General features: G+C 38.7%; 1 protein-coding gene across 4 annotated transcripts; it reads left to right on the top strand.

The window, feature by feature from the left end:
• The first annotated feature begins 222 nt into the window (after nucleotides 1-222).
• Nucleotides 223-22,342, top strand: SRRM1 (serine and arginine repetitive matrix 1). 4 transcript variants are annotated; one of them, XM_032227262.1, is made up of 17 exons: nucleotides 223-453; nucleotides 3,194-3,283; nucleotides 4,020-4,142; nucleotides 6,301-6,471; nucleotides 7,321-7,433; nucleotides 8,028-8,228; nucleotides 8,424-8,624; nucleotides 9,017-9,136; nucleotides 10,754-11,025; nucleotides 15,043-15,123; nucleotides 15,423-15,509; nucleotides 16,425-16,569; nucleotides 18,466-18,570; nucleotides 19,038-19,496; nucleotides 20,072-20,267; nucleotides 20,666-20,848; nucleotides 21,214-21,305. In XM_032227262.1, exons 1-17 carry the CDS (start codon nucleotides 433-435, stop codon nucleotides 21,217-21,219), a joined length of 2,574 nt encoding a protein of 857 aa, XP_032083153.1. In that variant the 5' UTR covers nucleotides 223-432; the 3' UTR covers nucleotides 21,220-21,305. The 4 variants fall into 4 exon arrangements, with proteins under 4 accessions (XP_032083153.1, XP_032083152.1, XP_032083155.1 ...); XM_032227261.1 differs by having other exon boundaries at nucleotides 224-453; nucleotides 21,244-22,342; XM_032227264.1 differs by lacking the exons at nucleotides 223-453; nucleotides 3,194-3,283 and having other exon boundaries at nucleotides 4,050-4,564; nucleotides 21,244-22,342.
• The last annotated feature ends 1,257 nt before the right edge of the window (nucleotides 22,343-23,599 follow it).

The raw sequence follows: 23,599 nt of genomic DNA, 5'->3' as shown, positions 1-23,599 counted from the left end.
GCAACAAGACACCTTCTGCCTGCCTTCTCACAGCAACCGCGAGCTGTGACGCAATCAGGAGCGAACGGCTCTTTGGGCTACCTCTCCTCTACTGGTGCCCGATTGGCTGAGCCACCCGACTCCACCCTCCCCCTTCGCAGGATTGGTCGGGAAACGAAGCCCGTTGGTTGGATTTTTCCTTCTCTTGTCCCCCCCCCCCGCCTCTTTCGCTTTCTCTTCGGGCCCCGTCTCGATTTATTATTGCGCATCACGCAGCCTCCCCCTCCTGGCGCTTTCCCGCGCGAAAAGGGGTGGGGCGGCGCCCTTAAAGCCGAAAAGAGGGAGAAAAGCCGGAGCGTCTGCAGTTTGGACGCCTGCGCGCGCCTGCCCTTTGCCGCGGTGCACGCCGGGATACGGAGCCGCGCTCTGTAAGGCCAGGCTGGAGGAGTCAAGATGGACGCAGGCTTCTTCCGCGTAAGTGCCGAGCAGGGATTGAGGCCGGCTGGGACGAGTGCGACGGGGAAGCTTAAGGCGGAGAGCCGAAGGCGCTCCAAGCGATCCGAAGCGAGGCCTCAGCCGCCTCAGGGCGGCCGGCGTAGCTGTGTCGCTGCTCTCCTTCCCTCCTCCGCTATCCTGCCAGGAGCCGCCGAGTAAAGAAAATGGCGGCGGAGGCGGCGACTCTCTTCAGCGCGCGGTAGAAACTGAGGAGAAAGACTTGGTTCTCCTCCCGCACGCTTCATGCCGTTCCCTTCGGGTCGGTCCGTGCGTGTTCTCCCGGTCTTTTTCCTCTTTCGCCTCGAGTTATTTTGAGGCCTAAGCGGGAGGAGGGGGGCTGCCGGGGCTTTCTTTCCTCCCACCAGCTGCAGCCTTCCTCGACCTAGCGCTCTTCTACCGGGACACGGACTACAATTGTCCATGACTCCCGGCCAGGCAGCACATTAGATGGGAAGAGTTTCCCTTACTTTCGTGCCCTTTTTTTTTACCCCCGCCAGGCACACACATACTCCCGAATTCCGTAATCAGCGTTGCCATTTATTACAAAACCAACGCCGTTATTTTATTATTTGAGTGGGAGATTCGGCGTGTTCGATAAATCAAGTGTGTGCATTTGTTTGTAATAGAACTATTCCGATTGATTCCAAAGCCTCAATAATTGTGTGTGGGGGGGAATTGTGTGTGTTGTGTGGAATCGTTTCTAATTTCTTTGGTGGGGAAAATAGTGTTACAGAATCTGCGAATTTTCCAATTCGAAAGCAAGTGATCTTAAAGTCAGCTTGTTTATAGCGAAAACTTAAAATGTAGCTAGTTTTCTTTTGTAAGCGCTGCTAACTTTGTCGGGGAAGAGAAACATAAACTTGGTTCAGGGTCCCAAATTTTACAGTCCTAAAATCAAAGTGAGAGGTACCAGTTCAGCGAAAATCCTCTAAACAAAATGCAAGCATGTTGGGCTTGATCAGCTTTTCTCTGGCAAAATGTCCTCAAAAATGTTTTAGAATGTTTTGGTTTGGAGAAAGCTGATGTAAACCCACTTACTAAATAGACAAAGCTGTACTGCAACAGTTAATATTACTGAATTTGGACTGATAACATCTGTGAGTAAACTTTAGGTTAGACATAACACTCAAATTAATTCTACCTTCCCTTTAGTTGGTTTTGTAGACATAAAGTTAGGAAGCATGCCTATATGAACTGCAGTGGTTAGAGTGCAGTACTGCAGGCAACTTCTGCTGACTGCGGGCTGCCTGCAATTTGGCAGTTTGAATCTCACTGGCTCAAGGTTGCCTCAGCCTTCCATCCTTCCGAGGTGGGTAAAATGAGGACCCAGATTGTTGGGGGCAAGAGGCTGACTCTAAACCATTTAGAGCAGGCTGTAAAGCACTATTAAGCGATATATAAGTCTTACTGCTATTGCTGCACAGATTGCCTTGAGCCACTATGAGAAAAATGGTTTTGAGTAGATGATAATTAGTTTGGGGTATTGCTAGTTTATGACTGAAACTGGCATACTGTAGTACTAAAGTGAACTGCTTGCTTTCTAGGACAGTAATCTCACAGACAAAAATAATCCCCAAATGCTGGGATTACAAATTGTCTTTTACAGGCATTGATACTTTGTGGCATGCATACTAAAAATTAGCAGCCTTCTGTGTATATTGGGGTTGGATATCAAGCAAGCCACTAGTCAGATTTGACCACAATGGGTTATATAATTGTATACTTCATGTTATGTAAGTGGCAGTTGGCCTGTGAAATGGCAAGAGTGTTGACCCCTCATTCATATGCACAAATGTATTTTTCTTAGTTTGCAAATTTTTGAAAGTAAATCTCAGTTTAATAGAACATTGAACATCTAATTCTTTTTAAGTATTGTTTCTCCATTTTAATAACGTGTAAATCTTCAATGGAATTGTTTTTGTCTTCACATTTTAATATTCTGGTGTAAATCAAACATCTGATGTCTTAACCGCTACATCATAGTTTGATGTAGTGGTTAAGACATCAGACTGGAAACTGAATTCTAGTCCTGCCTGAGGCATGAACCTGGGTGATTTCGTAGCACTCACTCACTCTCAGCCTAGGAAAGAGGCAATGGCAAATCACTTCCAAAATCTTGCCAAGAAAACTGCAGTGACTTGTTAGGCAGTCACCCAGAGGCCAAAATTGGCTTGAAGACACGACAAAAAAAACCACAATTGTACTTTAATCTTTTGATTGTTTTAGTTATGAGTACAGTAAATAAATTAAGGTAATGACACTACAAGTGAACAATCAATTCTGTGTGTGTATGTGCGTGCGTGTTTGTGTGCATGCATACTTATTTGTAAGATACACTAATTCAAACTTTTGATTACTGGGTGTTTGTATGATCTGATTTTTTCAAGACACAGCTTATAGTTGACAAGCCAGAAGGTTTATGCAGAGTGTTTTCCAAAGATTAGTGGTTGTTAAGATGAATCTGGCTTCCTCTATTGAGTTTGTTTGTCATAGGCCAGCTGGGAAGGTTGCAAATAGTGATCATATCATTCCTGGAAAGTGCAATTTCATAAATGCATGTTAGTTGTCAAGCACCTGAATTTTAATCACTTGACCATAGGGGTGCTGCAACTGTCTTAATGTGAAAAATGGTCATAAGTCACTTTTTTCAGTGCCCTTGTAACTTTGAATAGTCACTACGTTGAGGACTATATGTAATTGAATTATTTTATTCTTACAGGGTACAAGTGCAGAACAGGATAATCGCTTCAGCAACAAACAGAAGAAGCTGCTAAAGCAACTGAAATTTGCAGAATGCCTTGAAAAGAAAGTATGTTTTTGTCATATTTAATGAATTTATTTTATTTTTAATAAACATTTAACTTTGAGGTGAGCTTTTAGCTGCTGCTGTTCAAGTCAATAGTTATTTGGAATTTTGAGAGTCACGATGTAACAGAACAGCTACATATAGAAGACAAATTAGGGTTCAGGTTGCAGTGTATACATGCTTTTCCTTTGGAACATTTTTCTATTTTGAATCTACTCTAATTCAAATTCCCTATAACAGAAATCAAATTGATGTACCTTAGAGACATGTTACTACCAAGAAGCTAAGAATAGAGCAGAAGTTCTCTCCCAAACAAAATACCTATTTCTTGTATGAACTGGTGATGAGCAAAGAAAAAAAAAATGGCTGGGGGCCAAATCAGAACATGGAATTTTAATATCCCACTATCTGAATAACAGCATCTCATTTTAGAACAAAAAGAGTAAAACTTTTTTTTTGAAACTTGAAAGGAAGGAATTGCATTACAGTGATGTCCATGGGCAGTATGTAGATTCCCTAGGCAGAACGTTGCAGTTTATCTTTGGAAGAATTGTTTCTGTTTAGGAAAATTCTAATGATCACTACAGATAGTTAGATGACATTAAAAGATACATTTTAATAAAATGGCTTCCAGTAATCTGTAAGAAAGCTACTAAGAAGGCTCACAAACCACATTGATTTGTGGATATACACTGGACATATCTGTATATATCTTAACATTATTTATCTCATTCTGTAGGTTGACATGAGCAAGGTAAACCTGGAAGTAATCAAGCCATGGATAACAAAGAGAGTAACAGAAATCCTTGGATTTGAAGATGATGTAGTAATTGAATTTATATTCAATCAGCTGGAAGTGAAGGTAATAATTTTGCTATGGTTGTTTTTCCGTATACGTAATTGTATTGCATAATTGTTCTGTGTAAACTGAAAATTTTCTGTGAAAAAAAAACAGTTGAAATTAGGAGGGATTTTGTTGCAATGCATATTGTGAATAATTCACTTTGTAAAACATTTGTTGACAGTTTTAGTGAAGGTGCATAGTATGCAAAACTGCTCAGGTGAAAAATCAGACTTACTGTGTTGATTTTGCTGTTACATGTTAAGCTACTTTGACAGCAATTTTCTAATGATGATGTGATTTATGATTTAAAAGGCCTGAACCAAAATGGAAGTTATTCCTTGCGTCTGAAGTATAGCACCATCACCTTATTAGGTCACAGCAGAGTGAGTGTCCAATGTCGCTCTGACCAACTCCCTTGATGATGCAGTGTGTGTTTGGAGGTGAGTTGTGTAAAGTGGCCGAACCAAAGACAGAAAGCATCCAACAGAAAGAAATTGGGCAAACCTTTACACTGCTCTTTAAATTGTTTTGAATTAAATCACATTAAATAATAAAGAATGAAGTGCAGTTCTAAATTGGTAAGAGGCGTTCAGTGGAGACCTACTCTGTTTAGAACTATGTTCAGTTGGGATGGTGGGCTTAATATCTGATTATAAAAGTACACTTCAGTTTAATTTAGAAAGCTTAAAGGTTCAAGCTGTTTTTCACTGAAATCAGTGGCATGGCACCCCTCTGATATCAGCGGAGCTGGACTGCACCACTGGAAAACAGCTAATTGATAGCGAGACATACTATACAACATGAACTGCGTAAATGAACTTGCGTTCATGATAAACAGTCTTTTATTTTGCACAGTCTGCCGCTGCATTCCAAGAGATAGTAAAGAGTGTTTCTCTGAACCATTGGCAAAATGTTCTTATTCTAATATTTTCTATGCTCAATCTTTCTTCCAAAGAATTCATCTTTGATTTGACTGAACAGTTGAAATTTCAACTGAGAAAGGTATTGATGTTTTCCTTTAAAAAAGACATGCTGTAATTTGAATGTAGGTTTTTATTTTAAGTATCCATATTTATAATCCCTTAATGTACTTTAATAGAAATTATGTTGGGGGAGCTGGTTTAGGGGAACCAGATGAAGTATGAAATTGTGGCAGGAAGTAGTTTACTAATATGCATTAATAAAAAAACGTGCGCAGTTTTAATTCCCCTTTATAGAAAGCATGATTTGAAGTTTAGAACTTTAAAAAAACTTTTTTTTCTTTCTGTGGTTGTGTACTCATTATTGCTTGTTCGTCTTTTGCAATTTAGATAAATGGTATAACATTAAACTCAAGGTGATTGAGTTGCAGTAGGGAGTCGGAAGCAAGCCAAGGGAACATCTTTCTCTACAGGGGACTTGGCGATTCCAAACCCCCCCAAAGTTCCAAGAAGAAAAAGAAGACACCTGGAATCTGTACTTGCTTTGTGCTGTTGAGCTGTGCTTGTTACATGGATCTTGTTGCTTTGACCAGCAACTTTAGAACTAAATTGCCCACTTGTACTGTGAACCACACTTGACCTCTTAATCCTTTGTGACCATCACATAATTGTTGTTAAGAAAATGATGGCAGCTTTCATTCCATTAAATAGTTAGTGGAGGTTTAGTTCAGTTTACTGATGGAAGTCAGAAAATGCATGCATAAATTCTTTTTCAGTTTTCTTAGCAGGATTTCAGTGATATTGTAGATGATGATTCTGTAATGTTCCGTGTACAGCTTCTGTCCATTGTACAGATAACTTAAAAGAATTTTTCAAGGATTGGTACCAAAGAATGCTGGGGGAAAATGTTTAGAAAGTTAATTAGAAGAATCATACACCATCTATTATGATGCTGCTACGGCAAATTAATGGCCCTATGTTTCAGTGGCTGTACAGATCATACCTTCTTATGAAATCCACAAAGGATTAACAGGCCACTCTGACTGTAATGGTAAGGCAAGAGAATGTTGGTTATTTGTTAGGACAGCTACTGAACAACTTTTAAGCAAAGTTTTGTTTTTTTAAAAAACAAAAAACTAATAAAATGAGTAATATGCTCTTGTCCATGGTAGAAGATTAAATCAAAATAAAGAATAACTTGACTGGGTTTGGTTTTTCAAATAACCTGTATTTCTTCCTGTCATATCTCTTTACAGAATCCTGATTCCAAAATGATGCAAATCAACTTGACTGGATTTTTGAATGGGAAAAACGCGCGAGAATTCATGGGAGAACTATGGCCGCTGCTGTTAAGTGCTCAAGAAAACATTGCTGGTATTCCATCTGCTTTTTTGGAGCTGAAGAAAGAAGAAATAAAACAAAGACAGGTGGGATTATGTTAAGGGTGGGGTATGGGTTTAATCTAAGGCCAAAGAATGATTGATAGAATAGAATAGCTCTGGAGAAAATATTTGAAAAATTAGTATATGATCTGAAAATCTGTAATACTTTGGAAAAAATATAACAGACCAAAGTGGATAGACACTAATTATTGAGCTGCAGTATCTTAGATTTTTTTGGTTACTAAACACTTGACTGCTAGAAAGTTTTTTTTAAAGATGTGAGCGCTAGAAACATTTGAAGACATGAATAATTAGTTTTTATTATATGCATAAAATCTACAAAAAGATGGTCTGATTGCTAGCCGAACAGTGTTCATTTTTGCTGTGAAGAATGGAATTTGGTTTTGCATAGTTTTTAGTCGTGAGGTTTTGAAGCCAAGGTACTTAACTATCTCATTTGTAGGACAATCTTTTTTTTAATTAAACATTACAAATTCACCAAATAAAATGTATCAGAAAGGGCAAATTTCATTCTATTATTTGTCGTTAAAGATTTAGAGGCTCTAATAAGATGTTAAGAGTACAACAAAATGCTCTGTTATTTACTTCTAATTTACTATAGTATGCACTCTCTTTGTGTTGTTTGCCACCCAGAGATTTTATCTTTTCCTGTCAATTTTAGTTATTCCCACCAATTTTCTGACAGAAAATCAATAGCACTTCTTTATATGTTCATGTATTTATTATGTTCCTGCTGGGATTATAACACTAAAAACTTTTAATTTCAACAAAGAAAACATACACACCCCTAGCACTGTCAGTAATGTAAATAGAGTAGCATTCAGCTTTTTGTGTGCTTTTTAATTAAGAAAATGTTGGTATTTGCTGTTTCAGATTGAACAGGAAAAATTGGCTTCAATGAAGAAACAAGATGAAGACAAGGATAAGCGAGACAAAGAAGATAAAGAGAACAGAGAAAAGCGGGACCGCTCTCGGAGTCCCAGAAGGTGATATTTATTTGCATATTGACTCTGAGAATGTTTTGAATATGTTGGTTGAGCAATTATGCACCAAAATGTTTTTTAACGAATGTGCCATCTTACGCTTGCTGTCTAAATGTGGTGGTTGAAGTGCATTTTTGCTTTGCTTTGCTTGCTGCAGGTATTTAGCTGAAGACATGAAAGAATTAAGGGTTTGCCCATATATATTGCATCCAGCCACTCAGTTCCTTTACACTAACTAGGCATATTGAACACGAACTTCTGTACTGGGGCTTCTGATAAGGCCGAGCTCCAACCCTTTGATGAACTTTAAGGGCCTTCATCCCAAGTACTTTCAGGCTTCCCCAGGTACAGTACTCCACACAGGCAGATAGGAAGGAAAGGGCAGCCTACATGGCATCAGCCCAGCACATTTACAGTCCTTACAGTTTACAAACTAAATGTCTCCAGAAGATTACTGAATGCAGTAATTTTACCTTTTCAGTCAGCAGTCAAAATAGAAGGTTAGGGATGTCCGTGTGATAAAGGTTCTTAATCAAAATGCATGTTAGAATGAGATTTTTTTTAGATCTATCCTAAGCTAAATTTACATTTGTCTAGACGCAAATCAAGATCTCCTTCCCCTAGAAGACGTTCATCTCCTGTTAGGAAAGAGAGGAAACATAGCCATTCTCGATCACCCCACCACACAGCCAAAAGTCGCAGTGTTACACCACCACCAGTAAAAAAAGAAGAGACACCTGAACCAGAACCTTCCATGAAAGTAAAAGAAACATTGATCCAGGAGGCCACATCTACCAGGTAACACCACAGATGATTAATTCTTTTCCTCCTGGTTTTGCAATGTTGATTATGATAAATCAATGAAATTAAATGTTATGTGCACTGCTTATTTTTTATCCTTAGGGCTTCTGAAATACTGGTTGCTAAATATCCGGTTATATAACATATAACCTTCTGCTAATATAGTCTTGACTTCGTAATTTATTTTAACAGTGATATCTTGAAAGTCCCTAAAATTGACCCTATGCCAGATACTAAGGAAATATCTCCAGAAAGAGTTTCCAAAAAAGAAAGGGAAAAAGAAAAAGAGAAAGCTCGTCCAAGATCTCCATCTCGATCTAGGTCAAGATCAAAGTCTCGCTCACGTTCCCCATCTCATTCAAGACCAAGAAGACGTCATAGATCACGATCTAGGTTAGATAGTTCAAATTCTTTCTGAAAATAGCTCACCTTATATCTAACCTTATTAACCATTGTGTGTGTTACCTTGTTAATAATGATAGAATATCATTATTAGAATATTAAATATATGAAGCCTTAATGCTTCCGTTTATCCATTCTCAAATGATCCTCTTTGGTTTTTTTGTAATGTATCTTCATACTTATACTAGCCTTATACCTGCCTTTCTTGATGCATATTATCATAAAGCAGTTCCCTTTCTCTGCTACACAAGTAAACATGTAGACTAGTTTGTAGTTTTGGCATGTAGGCAGGTGCTATTGCTCTTCCTTCCCTTGGAAGCTTTGTAAACATTGAGTTCTATAATGGGTTCAGTATCTGATTTTTTTATCATTTGTACGATTAGGTCTTATTCACCAAGGAGGCGGCCTAGCCCAAGGAGGCGCCCATCTCCTCGGAGAAGAACCCCACCAAGACGTATTCCACCTCCACCTAGGCATAGAAGAAGCAGATCTCCTGTGAGGCGGTAAGAATTTAGAGGCAACAGTCACTAGCACTGAAACTTTTTGGGACTGTCCAATCCTGATCTTTATTAGGTCTTAGCTCCAGTTCCAGCAATTGTACTTCAGAAAACTCCAAGTAGGTGTTGTGGCCCACCAGCAGAGCTGGCAGCAGATTTGTGGGGGAACATGGGCCAGTCCTAGAGCCTGGGGAGGGCTCTGTGTTGAAGGCAGAGAGGGGGCCAGGGCCTATGCCAGTTATCAGCTGCCTTCAGAGGTAGACATCAGTGAGGCAGATGAACAGCTGGAGCCTGTTCCCAGTGTGTGCATGCACAGAGTTGCCAGACGAAGGGAACAGCTAAAGAACAGGGGTCGACTTGGGAATAAGGCCACAGGTGGACAATGAATGGCTCCTCCCAGAGGAAATAAAAGAGGAGCGAAAGGGGAGTGGCGTTTGCAGCCACATAAGGTCTGTGATTGTAAATCCTCGCTTGAAAGACTGCTTGATTTGAATGAGAAGAATTCACAGTAAATTAATAAAAGGGTTTTTTGTCAGGACAAGGAGTTTGCTTCATGCTCTTAGGAAGCCTAGGTCAGAACAGTAGGAGGAAGCTATGCTACATTTTGTTGCTCCTTATGCTACCCACAACTCTCTGGGTTTCAGGGAGAAAATAGTAGAAAATACATTTCAGGTTGACTTGAAAACATGAGTTTAATTATGCTTAAAATCCTGATAGGAATAAGTCTGTTTTGCAACACAATTCTGTTAGGGAAACAAGACTATGAAATTTTATTCTACTTCTTATTTATTATTAAATTTTTATATCACCTATATTGAAAAATTTGTCATCTTACAAATTAAGACCTTGTTTTTTCTTTATTGGTCACATTTTAGAATGATATATCAGTTTAGTTGGAAATATATTTGTGACTATGCTTTTGGCATGAGGGCTTTCAAGAACACCAGGATTGTTTGCAATGTTGTTTAAAACCCCTTCTCTGACTTCTTATCTGCCCATTTTCTACTGTTGATGATACTGACATTTGTAAAGATGAGACAGACAAAACAGCAGTTGAATTTGCTTAGTAGGATTATAAGACATACAGATTCTTAGTCATATGGCTTTATTTCTAATGAATATTGCTCAAGGGAGGTTCTCCCCCCCTCCCTCTGTTCTTGGGAATTCTACAATCAAAGGTGGAGTCATCAACTAGATGAGAGCAACAGAACTGACCACAATTGTAGTCAGAATTCTGTAGGCCCTGCTTTAAATGTAACGTGATGAATTCAGTTTAGTTGCTGACTATATGTGTTGGTCTGGATGTTTCATGTTTAGAAAAGGAAAACATCAGCTATTTTTCAGTTCCCTTATTTTGAGTTATTTTGACCAAGAATAAAAACATTGTGTAATATGTTAAATGTTCTTGACTATCCCATTCTCAATCCAGAAATATTCACCATTACTAAATGGTATTTAACCTATAAGGTTGATGCAATCAATAGTTCTGCATAATGTAGAAAATGAACATTCTGTTATTGGAAGTATCATATTAGGAGTTAGTAAAATCTATGTGAAACTGCAAGGCAGATTAATCTTCAGACTAAGTTTAGGGCATATTTAATATCAAATTTAACGTTTTAGGAGGAGAAGATCATCAGCATCATTATCAGGAAGTAGTTCATCCTCATCGTCTTCACGTTCTCGATCACCACCAAAGAAACCGCCTAAGAGAGTGGTCTCCAGCCCTCCTCGGAAAACAAGAAGGCTTTCTCCTTCTGCAAGCCCCCCAAGACGAAGACACCGACCATCCCCACCTCCAAGTCCTCCCCCCAAACCCCGTAGGTCACCAACACCACAGCAGTCTAATCGTACAAGAAAAGCCCGTAGTTCTGTTTCTCCCAATAGAACTTCAGGTAAATGGAAGTATTTTTGAAAATATTCCAAGCCATTCTGATAATGTTTTTAGCCTCAAATTCTTCTGTGTTAAAGTGCTTAATTAGACATTACCTAACTGAAAGAAAATTGCAATCTTTCCAGTAAGATCTGCTTTCCAGGCTGCAACTTACTGTATGGAATTGACCAGGAAATTAGTCCTTTTCTGCATTTTAGTTACTTGATTTGTGTGTCACATTTTTCTTAATATGATGAAATAAGTAGGCTTTCTCTTAAATATTGACAATTTTTAATGATGATTTGCATAAGAATGGTTCACTGACAAAAGGGCGACCGACAAAACCACGACCGACTAAACCGCGGTTACAAAACCGCAAGTTCTAAACCGCGCCGACGAATGAGTGCTGATTCGCGCCGACAACAGTGCGGCAACAAGCGCGCTGTAAACCTAACCCTAAACGTAACGCTAACCCTAAACCTTACCCTAAACCTTAAGTTAAACTCTTAACTTAAATCGACCTTCTTTTTTTTTTTTTTTTTTTTTTTTTTTTTTTTTTTTTTACTTTTATATTTTATTCAATTTTCAATTTTCACATTCCATTTGCAATCATTTATACACAGGGTATTTACTATAAGAAAAGAAGAAAAAAAAAAGGAAAAAAGGAATAAAACGAACAGATAAAAAGGAAACACAACTCATCATTCCCAACCCCACCTAACCCTTGCATCCTCCATACACCCCATCTACCCCCTCCAACTTTCCTTTCTCCCTCTAACACTCCCCTCCTACTTCCCTTTCCCCTCAAACCTTCCTTCTCCCCTTACTCCCCAGACACCCTCCTTACATACTCCTTACATTCCCCTTACTCCTTCCTTACTCCTCCCTCTTCCTTCCCTCTACCTCCCTCCTTGGTGTATGCCTTTATTCGAGTGTTGTTTGATCTAATAAATGTAAAATGAACCAAGGAAAAAAAAAAAAAAAGATAATAATAATAATAAAAAAAAAGGAACCACCGTATATAAATACATTCTTGTTCTTATTAAGATTATGTTAACCCCCCCCCACCCCACCCCCCACAATCCCCATCCCTAATCCTCCCGGCTTCCCAGGGCCCACACCTGGCACTACCTTCTATCTAAAATATCTTGTATACATATGGATTAAAAAATAAAAGTAATATATAAAAAAGAAAAAAAAAGAAACCACTCTTTGTGTTGATCTCAGCCCCCCATCTTTATCTATGCTTAAATAGTATAAATCATTCTATCTATATTTTATTCTCGTCTCTTACTTCTTTGCTATTTACCCCGATCTTCTGTAGACTCTCCCGTTCCCTTCCTAAACCTCATGATCCCTTCCAATAAGATTTAAGCAGCATAGTTCCTGCCATATATTCAAATATAACTTTACAGACAAGTAATCAAACTTTCCCTTCTAGTAAAATTTAAACAACGTGAATGATCTTTCTTTACCCCTTTTTCAAACCGTAATTCAAAATAATCTAACCAGATTTCCCCTTCTTAGTAAAGTTAAGCAACATAGATCAGATATTACTTTACACAGGAATCAATTTCTATCTTAAGATAATTCCAACCGACTTCCCCTTCTAGTAGAATTTAAATAACTTAGTTCATTCCACATGCATTTTACTCTCATCCCCCACTTGTCTGATATTTACCACTATCAAATTTATGCTAACATTTGTTTAAAATATAGCTCAGAGCGATTTGTAGCATGAATCATTCCACATATTCCAGTAATACTTTCAACAAGAGTCAGTTAACCTTCTATTTTAAGGTAGTCGCTTCTAACAAAGTTTAAACAACATAAATCATTCCGCATTCTTTTTACAGTTATCTTAAGATAATCCCAAGCGGCTTCCTGTTCTAATAAGCTTTAAACAACGTAAATTTTGCCCTCTTCCCTTGCTTGTCTGGTATTTACCACAAATAACATAATTCATTCCACATACATTTTACCCTCATCTCTTGCTTGTCTAATATTTACCACTATCAAATTTATACTAGCGTTTATTTAAAAAGTAACTATAACAACCAACTTTCCCTTCAAATAAAAGTTAAATAGCATGGATCATTTTCAAATAATACTTTCAGCAAGAGTCAGTTAACCTTCTATTTTAAAATAGTCCCATCTAACAAAGTTTAAACAACATAAATCATTCCGCATTCTTTTAACCACTATCAAATTTGTGCTAACGTTACTTTAGAATCTAGCTCAAAGTAGTTTCATCCAGCTTTCCCTTCTGATAAAAATTAGTCCACTTTTTCTACCGGAGAGAGGTCTCAAACCCCCATTCAGTCCTCAACTTTAGGAAGTCTTTTGAAGTATCTAAATTCTCGATCTGCGTTCTTCTGCTTCTCCGAGAGAGGAGGGGCTACCCCCTCCATCTTGCAGCCGCATGGCCAGCCGTTTGCTTTCTCCTTCCGCTTGTCTCTCCTCTCTTCCGAGCGCGTCAGGAAGTCCCGCCTTCAGAATCCTACAATAGAAATCTTGAGCCTCCGAAATAGAGTTAAGACGAAATCTTTGATTCTCAAATGTAACCGTGATGCCGGCAGGGGCCTCCCATCTGTATCGAATCTGTTGACTCCTAAGCTCTTTAGTTAAAAAGGCGTAGTCCCTTCTTGCTCTCAATATCTGGAAAGGAATCTCTTTGAAGACAATCAGGTCCTGGTCATCAATTCGGAGCCTATTATTATAAAAATTTTGCACAATCGCGTTTCTAGATTCTTTTGTAGAGAAATATATAATTATGTCCCTCGGGAGCTGTCGCTGTTCCGCTATCAATGAGTTCTGGCGATAGATTTTCCGAATCTGCCAATCAAAGTTAAGTCCCGGGCTTCCCAGCGCGTGGCTGAAGGCTTCAGCAAAGGTCTGTTTTAAATTCTCTTGCTTCTTTTCACGGAATCCTCTGACTCTAATTGCAAATGCCTTCCTATTAAAATTTAGTATCATAAGCTGTTCTTCGTTATTTCTAATTTTTTCTTGTAAAATTTGAATATTGGTAGTCAAATTAAAATTAGCCTTCTCCAGACTTTCCAATTTGTTTTCTATTTCAGCAGAGTAATCTGACAGGGCAGACACAGCTGCAAAAGTATTCGCCTTCATTTGATTAACTTTAGATTGTAAATCATCAAATAATTCCAATACAAATTCCCTGATTTCTTTCTTAAAAGCGTTAAGCATTTTAAGGAGATATTCCTGTGTTAAAAGTTCCTCAACAGAAGACATAGGAGACAAAGGCTGTGTTTCCAATGAAAATTCTTTAAATTCTTTTGTAGCAAGACGCTTCTTTGATTTGGATGGCATAATAAATAAGCAAGTAAGCAGAGCTTCGCTCCCCTCTATTTCCAAAAAAGAAAAATTTATTTTCTTAAGGAGCAGTCTGCAGGAAGATAACACCGGCTAAGTATATCAATCATCCACGGAGAGAAATCGCCATTTTGAGGTCTAATTAGACAAAGAAGTCTCTAAGACGAATGGTGCTGGTATTTACAATAGTACTAAAAACATAAATCTCACAGGGGTGGGACCCGCCCGTATCAATTCTAGCTTGAAAAAAAAAACTTTGTCTTGTCCTGGGGGGGGGCTAGCCTGTCTGGGGCTGCCAAAAAAAAGGCAGCTGAGAAGAAATGGCTGGAGATAAGAGCTCCGCTTCGGCCGGAACTAATCTCTTTCCACAGCCAAAAAAGAAAAAGGCTGTGGTTTACGATTAGATCCTAACCTACGGGGCTATTCTCCCTGCCCCTTTCTTAGCCAGAAAGGGGTGCTATCTATGATCTTATTTAGATATACAGACCAGATCTCTGAGGAGCTCGGTGGAGCCCTCCTCGGCAACAGGCCACGCCCCCCGGAAGTCAAATCGACCTTCTGTCGACGCGCTGTTGTAAAACGCTCTTCTGTCGATGCGCTGTTGTCGGCACGTTGATGATGTTGCGGTTTTGACGAGCACGTTTTTGTCGGGCCACGCATAAGAATCATAAATGAGTTTTAAATTTGTTTACTTTTTTCTTCTCAGCACCTAAACATAAAAATATTGAAAAAAGAGAATCTCCCTCACCTGCCCCAAAAACAAGAAAAGTTGAATTGTCAGAATCAGGTAGGTTTCAGAATTGTCCTGTATTTTCCAATGTCTGATAATGAAAAGAATTAACTGAAATTCGATCAGTTAGATCCTAATACCCATTGTAGGTACAATTTAATTAAAATCAAAAGTAAGAACAACTGAACAACAGCAAAAGTTGCAATCAGTCATCATTTGATTTCCATAGCCAAAAAGCCTAAAGGAACTAAAGCTTATTTTTTACATGTATACAAAGGAAGATTGCGGTTGGTATATATTGAGTCTCAAAGTACTTTATTAATATGAGCTATAATTCTTTCCTGCCTAATATTTAGAAGAAGACAAAGGTGGCAAAATGGCAGCTGCAGACTCCGTGCAGCAAAGACGACAGTACAGAAGGCAGAACCAGCAGTCTTCATCAGGTATGGTATTTTATGTTCTTTTGTACGTATACTTGAAATAAGTTGTTTATTATTTATTGGGGTTTTCTTCTCAAATATAAACTATAATTTGACATAGACTGGGAATTTTTGTGTCCTGATGCAATGGGACACCAAGTCTTAGATATGAGCAAAAGTTTGCTTTTAGAAATAAGAGACAATGGTGCATAGAGGAGGAGAAATGAAGGGAAATGTAGTAAAGCTTTGTTCATTGCCCATGAATCCCAAATATATATGAATATATTAAAGCACTTCATAAAAATTACAGTATCTTATTTTCTTGGGTAGTGGAGAGTAAAAGTTTTAGTCGATGCCTGTCTAGGTTGTTTTCTGCCTAAAGGACATTGTGTTCTTGCTTGTCATTGCCAGGTGTTTTGGTTCTTTGAAAAAGCAAAACCTAAAAGTTCCCGTTGAACTAATAAAAATTCACAAGTGAAAATTATGTAAATATATAGTTGTGATCCTCCTCTTCCCTCCCACTATAACTAAAGTTCTGTATAACAAAGAACTTTAACAATCCTGAAAATATTGTTAGTAGTTTCTCAACTTTAACCCTAATTTACAATTGTAGGGTAGACCAAGATAAAGCTTTAAATGGGCAGAAGCATTCCATTTTGCTTTTAAAATGGTTTATCAAAGCTTTTTGCATTTTTCAATACTTCACTAAATTTCTATAGCAGAACAGAGTTGGAAGGGACCTTGGAAGTCTTCTAGTCTAACCCTCTGCCTAGGCATATGATTTGAGCTGCTTGGTTTGCATCCTGTGGGGCTACTGAATAAATAATTGAATAAGTGTGCTTCCTTCCCTTTCTGTTTCTAGTTTGTAGTACAGAATACACTGAATATTCTGCACTGAAAAGTTATATCACATTTTAATAATGATTTATTGTGGTTCAGATTCTGGTTCATCATCGTCTTCTGAAGAGGAACGACCGAAAAAGTCAAATGTGAAAAACGGTGAAGTGGGTAGACGACGACGGCATTCACATTCTCGCAGCCCATCTCCTTCTCCACGAAAGTGGCAAAAAGAATCTTCTCCTCGGTAAATTCTTGTTGTGTGTCCAGGCTATTTTTTTTGTTACTGATGGTTTCTTGACCATCTGATAAAAGCTACTGGATTTTCTGAATAGATCGCAGTGAACATAATTCAGTTCCTGACCCATTCTGAAAGCATGTGGCTACATTCACACATCACTCTTAACATGTGGCTTTTCTGTTCATGGCTAGTTTTTAAAAAATAAGCATGGCTTGAGATATCATAGTAAGCCATAAAATCATGGTTTATAAACCCTAATGCCTGAGTTCATACCCTAATGAACCATTCCATGAATATAGTGTGAACCCAGCTATCATGTCCAGTTTTTGCTTTCATTTTGGCCATGACAATTTTGCGGCTCTGTTCCAGTCTTCTCAGTTTCATCCATTATTATATAGTTTTGATAGCAACATAACAGGTAGCTGTTTACCTGATGAATAAGGGATTTGTTGCATGCAGATACAGGGCAGTTTGCACTGCAATGCAACCTATATTGTAACTTGATCAGTTTTTGCCTGCTAATTGAGATTCACAAATGAATTTTTTCCTCCCTCCACTGCTGTCAGGATGCAGATGGGAAAGAGGTGGCAGTCACCAATTGTTAAAAGGTTGGTCAGCAGGTCATTCTGTTAAGAGTTAAACTTTGTGTTTTGAGAATAGAGCAGTTGCTGCTGATCTGATCACAACCACATGTTTCTCCATTCTAGAAAATACAGTAAAATAAATAAATAAATAACATAAATGGTGGTGTAAAGGTGAAAGCTAAAATAATGAAAGTAGAATAATGGAAGAACCGATTAATTGATCTACTTAATGTTTACTAAATTGCAAAAGTGATTAAAATACATCCCTTAAACTGGCAATTTTCCTTTATTTGATCACTGGGCAGAAGTTTAAAAATAACCATTTTTAAAAACAAAAACATATCCATCTTCTCTCTGAAGGCAAAAGATCAAGATATTTTAATGAGAGGTGATATGTATTGTGATAAAAATGAGATAAAGACTATTGGACATATTTGGCTAAAATCTTCATAGTTGTATCGGTTACCCGGACATTTTCCCTTAATGCACAGTGTCTCTGGTAGAGCTGTTTTCATAGCAGGTGTGGGGTCTGCCAGGAATGGAATGTTTAAAGTGGAGATCTGCTACTTCTGTACAAGTTCCAGTAGTATTCTGATGGCCCTCATCAGTGTGAGTAGGTCAGTTGCCAGTAACAGGTAGTTCTTGCTGAACAATGAAATTGGCAACTCCATCGCTAAGTGATACCTTTGTAATGTGCAGTGTCATGTTAGCACATCAACCTACGCTAGCAGTTGCCATTGTTAGGTGAATTCTACATAGTTACAGTGTCCCATGTTCATTTGATCACCTTTTGCACATCCTCTTGCCAGCTTCCCCATTGACTTTGTCAGAAGCTGGCAATGAAGTTGCAAATTATCATGTGACCGGGGTATACCATAATTGCAAGCTGGAGGCCGGGCGTCTAAATCACAATCATGTGACTTTAGCACCCACCCACCCCCCAATTCAGTGCTCTTGTCTATTTTGAAAGAAAGGCCTTGTGCAATAGAAGACATTCTGAATACCACCTTAATTGCCAAATATATGTCTCCAAGTTTCAATTATACACTAGTTGCCTACTCAGGAAATCATGCATAAGGCTATTTTGTTTTGCCAGCAAGTGTAAGGTTTTCCTATCATGGAAGCCAGGCACTTCGTAAAGCAGGAAACAACTTGGTGGTTTCCAGATGTCTTCGACTGCAGCTGTGACTCCTGACCACTGGCTGGTGGTTTGGGACTGGAGGAACTATAGCCCTAAAGCACCGCTTGATAATACTGTAACAGCAGTCTCTTAAGCACCCCCTTGCTCTTTCACACTTATTGCCCTCTTTCCTTATAGTAGGAGGAGGCGAAGTCCCTCCCCACCAGCAGCCAGAAGAAGACGGTCTCCTTCTCCTGCCCCCCCTCCAAGACGTCGCAGGTCACCATCACCCCCACGAAGAAGGTAATGTTGCATGTTTGTAGAAAATGCTAGTCCCTAAGCTGGAAATTGGGATATCCAGCTCCATAGCATGCATTGTAGCATTTTATTTTTGGGAAGGAACGTTACTCATTCAATAAGTCTAAAACATTTTCTAATACTGCTAATAATCAATCCCTTCAGGATGATTTAGCAGAAATATTTTAAAATGCATATGAAACAACTAAGAGCAGAAAAAGCCTTCACCTTTATAATACAAGATTTTTAAAAATGTAGGAACATTTAGCAATTATTTTAGTGAACAGGTTTTAACAGGTGATTCTCAATATGTTTTTTCTGTGATAATATAAGTGCAATTGCAGTTAAGTGAAAATGTACCCTCTCCTCTATTTCACTGTATTTTTGCCCTTTCATTTTGTAAGTTGCCTAGGTAGCAACCCTTGTAACTTGGTGATTTGATCAATGTGTTTATGTGCCTTCTTACTTCTTAGGTCTCCTTCACCACCCCCTCGCCGGCATTCGCCCACACCCAGAAGATACTCTCCTCCCATCCAGAGGCGGTATTCTCCTTCTCCTCCTCCAAAGAGACGAACGGCATCTCCTCCTCCCAAAAGAAGGGCTTCTCCTTCTCCGCAGCCTAAGCTCAGAGTCTCTCGCTCTCCACCACCAAAACAAAGAAGCTCTCCACCCGCAAAAAGACGTTCGCCATCTGCATCTTCCAAACACAGGAAAAGCTCCCCTCCAAGCAGGTCCAACCGGGAACCCCGCTCTCCACTGCAGAACAAGCGGCATTCACCTTCACCACAGCCTAGACCTTCACGGACCTCTGCCAGCCCCCCATTGTTGCGTAGGGGTCCTTCTTCATCACCTCCGCGAAGGCAGTCACCATCTCCAACCTCTAGGCCCATCAGAAGAGTCTCAAGGACTCCAGAGCCCAAGAAGTCAAAGAAGTAAGCAAAACACATGGAACTGTTTTAGATCTGTGTTTTTCAAACTTCAACTTTAAGGCGTGGCTGGGGAACTTTTGTGAGCTGAAGTCCATACGTCTTAAAGTTGTTAACTTTCAAAAACATGGATCTAGATTGTTGGGCTACAACTGTAAGAGCTGTGGTGGCTCAGTGGTTAGGATGCAGTATTGCAGGTAGTTCCCACTGCCAGGAGTTTGATCCTGACTGGTTCAAGGTTGGCTCAGCCTTCCATTTTTCTGAGGTTGGTAAAATGAGGACGCAAATTGTTAGGGCAATAGGCGGATTCTGTAAACCACAAGAGGGGGCTATAAAGCACTATGAAGCGGTATATAAGTCTTAAGTGCTCTTAATATAATTGCTCTGGAATTGTAGGAAAACTGTTTCCCCAATCAAGGTGTGTAGTATTCTAGTATCATAGGTATTAGGAATAAAAACAAGGTTTTTTTTCTGCTTTGGAATCAATAGGCACTATAAAATTCACAGCTGATTTGAATTTTCAACATTGATTTTGCTTTCTTTTCTAGAAAGTATAACGTGTTCTGCTTCTTCTTTCTAAGGGCTTCTCCACCAAGTCCTCAGTCTGCAGGAAGGGGTTCTTCATCTAGGTCAGCTTCAGTGTCCCCTGAACCACCCCCCAAGAAGCATCCAGCACCTCCCTCTCCTGCTCGATCAGCATCTCCTTCTGCTCACTGGTCACCAGTAGCACCTGCAAAGAAGGCTAAAAGTCCAACTCCAAGCCCATCACCAGTACGAGTAAGTATCTTCGGCTGTAAATTTATGAGAGTTTGTTTGATCAACTCTTTTTAACTGGTTGGAACAATGACTGAGATTATACATTACTTTTAAGCTGTAATGCAAGGTTGGCTGAGTTCAGTTCATGAACGTGTGAACTTGTTCCAACTGCTGTATAACTAGCAGTTAAGTGCCCAGATATATCCACTGGTGTGACAGACCAAATTCTGTGGACGTTGATGAGGAAAGATCTATAACTGGACCCTTTATGTGCATTTGATGGACAGACTTATTTTCAAAGTGAAAGTAAACAAAAGAGATGTCTGTCAAGACTCAGCTTGGAATTGTTACTTGCTATGTATGGGGTGGAGATGAAATTTTTATAATGTATTGTTTTAAATGATGGCTTGATCTTCCAGAATTCTGATCAGGAAGGAGGTGGTAAAAAGAAGAAGAAAAAGAAGGATAAGAAGCATAAAAAGGATAAGAAGCACAAGAAACACAAAAAGCATAAGAAAGAAAAGGCTGCTGTAGCTGCTGCTATGGCTGCTTTTACAACACCTGCAGAGGAAGATCAAGAAAAAAATGTAGAACCCAAAAAGGTGAATATTTAGCCTCCGTTTAAATAAGCTTGAGTGCTTTTCTTCATCTTTTAAGATTGAATATTGATATGGCTAAATATTTTAAGAATTCAGGGATTATATTGAAATCTATTGCGATAGTACTCTTGCAGAGTCTAAGAATATTCTTTTTCTAGGAACAGTTTGTGTTTGGTTTTGGAATCTATATAATTTGGGCGTTGGTAGGTGACTTAACCTTAAAACCAATGTGCAAATGAGATTGTCCTTCTCTAGTGTATTCGATGTTGAAGTTACTAGCAGGACTCCCTGCTTTTTAGGCTGCTTGTTTCACGAAAGTTTCTACACTCTGGCCAAATCTAACCCAGGCTCATATTCTGTAACTATAGAAGTAATTGCTGACTTTCCATTGCGTTAAGGAGACTGAGAGTGAAGCAGAAGATAACCTGGATGACTTGGAAAAACACCTGCGCGAGAAAGCTCTGAGGTCGATGAGGAAGGCGCAGGTATCTCCACCATCTTAGGATGAAGCAGCATTTGATTTCATGTAAATTTTATTTGGTTTATACTCAAGATTTCAATTTCAAATTGCTAAAATGTGTTTGAGCTTTAGACTTTAACATTGGTTGTAATAATTGCTAGGTTAAAGTTCACCATGTTTATTAAAAAAAAAGGGCATGGATCTTCATTACAAAAAAAAACATTTGTATTAGTGACCGCCTTTGACAGTTGACATGATTTTGTTAGAATTTTCTTAAGCAGCAAGGATCTCTTCCCCTCCCTATCCCTGTTCAATGGTTTTAAAAAGGGCCTGGCGAAACTTCACAGTTTCTCTAAAATGGGTGGGCAACTATGGCCCCTTCACGACCTATGGACTTCAACTCCCAGAATTCCTGAGCCAGCTAAAGTCCACAGGGTGTAAAGGGCCATGGTAGCCCATGCCTGCTCTAAAAGGTCATAGTACAAATGCTTACAACATTTCTATTGTAAATTCTTGCTCCAGATCTTTTGTGTTTTGTAGGCATGAGACAACCACTCTTGGCAAAGAATTATGTGGGAACACTTGCCAAACACCCAGGTTTCTCAGTGTTTCCTAATAATTTATGTTTAAAATTGGCACAACATATCTACTTTATAAACTTGCTTGGCAGAAGGCAGTGGATTCATTATATGATAAGACTTATTTGGAACACTGGATTTTTAATTTGTACCTTTTTTTCTTTTATCCCCTTTACCTTTAAAAAAAAACAGTTCCTGTGATCAAAAGTCTCAGCCAAATTTGGCATAAATTTTTGTTTTGTGGAATGTTGTTGCCCCATTCATAGTTTTCTTTTGTCTTGTTGGAGTCCTTCGGAATAGTATGTAAGTTTCAGAGTTGTGGTTTCTGAAAACCTGAAGGACCTGAACTTTGGATATTGTCATGTTCACATTGGGGGTTTTATTTTGTTTCTGTTTTTTTAAACTAAAGCTATTACAAAGCTTGTGTATTAAACAAAATAAATTTCTAAATTTAAAGGATCTCAGCTTCCTGTTTCAATTTCCCCCCTTCCCTTCTGATTTTTTAAGAAAATAATATGTAGAGATATTGAGGGGTCCAATCCTGTTAATTTGAAGTAAAATAATTTGCATGAAGGGGACTTCAAAGAATGTCAGAAGAATACATCATGAGATATTTCTTTTCCTAGAGCTTTTAGAAGATGGTGCCCCTCATCTAATACTCTTTGTATACTCTGCATATTGGAAGCTTCTGTGGGACCATGCATTTCAAAAAGTTTTTGGCACTTCCCAAGCACACCTTTTCCTTGTTATAAAATTGACACACACACACCTATTCTAGCCCAATGTAGAGAACAGGGACACAATTGCTTGTGGGGAACTTCTAACACCAATAACGGCATTTACAAACTAACTTCATTTCATAGGTGAGAAAGAGTTACTGGACGAAGTTCTGAATCTGCTGGCTTCTTGACCCTCTTTCTCTCATTAAACCTGATTTATGCATAAATATAAAAAGGCAGTGGATGAATGAAATGACTCTTAAAGGAAAAGGAAAATGGTTCCAGCAATGGCTTTCTTATCTCATTTGTTTTCCTTATCTCTATAACCATCTGCCAGTCCCCTCTTCACATCTTTTCAGTTTCCTGGTTTAGCTCCAAAATGGCTATTTGTTTACATCAATCTAAAATCCTTGAGTTATCGGACTTTATTATCTGTATGCTTCTGGATCATTTCCGTGTGGCTAAACAACTTTGACATATGTCCCAAATCATAAACATAAAAGCCCTAGTTTGTTCTCATGGATGGCTTGTTCAGAGAAAGAAGCCAGTATCACTGATTTTGAATGCTAAATAAATTATCTCCCTTCCCAATCAAGATTTTGTGGGTGGGCCTGGAGACCCCAGGTTGATTGGGATTAAATGATTTCTATAATCGTGTTTGTTGCTGCCATGGGGTATAAAGTATTCCACAAAATTTTGAATGTCAAACCTCTTTAAAGCTAGGCTTGGCAATCAAATATTCTAAAAAGTATCTAGTCCTAGGGTGCAAGAAACTGCTCTGGTACTGAAAAATAACATTTCAAGCTTGAGCTACAAATATTCATCTTTATTGGTGAGAAAACTGACAAAAATCAAAATTTATTTTGTGAAACTTTGAAGATAGTGTTACTTTAGTGAGTCCTTTTCAATATCATATTCTAGTTCTTTTTGGTTTTAATTCCCTGAATTATCAACATGCTGATCCAATGTTTCTTGAAAGTACTTACCCTGTTTCCCC

The sequence above is a fragment of the Thamnophis elegans genome, chromosome 12 (genome assembly GCF_009769535.1).
Source record: "Thamnophis elegans isolate rThaEle1 chromosome 12, rThaEle1.pri, whole genome shotgun sequence".
NCBI lineage: Eukaryota > Metazoa > Chordata > Lepidosauria > Squamata > Colubridae > Thamnophis > Thamnophis elegans.
This window is presented reverse-complemented; position numbering and strand designations above follow the sequence as displayed.

Bases quoted from the DNA above. Each gene is read 5' to 3' on its own strand.
- SRRM1 (XM_032227261.1), top strand. From the start codon at position 433: ATGGACGCAGGCTTCTTCCGC. The intron at 15,124-15,422 runs GTAGGTTTCAGA...CCTAATATTTAG, and splicing joins AGTTGAATTGTCAGAATCAG to AAGAAGACAAAGGTGGCAAA. The intron at 16,570-18,465 runs GTAAATTCTTGT...CTTTCCTTATAG, and splicing joins CAAAAAGAATCTTCTCCTCG to TAGGAGGAGGCGAAGTCCCT.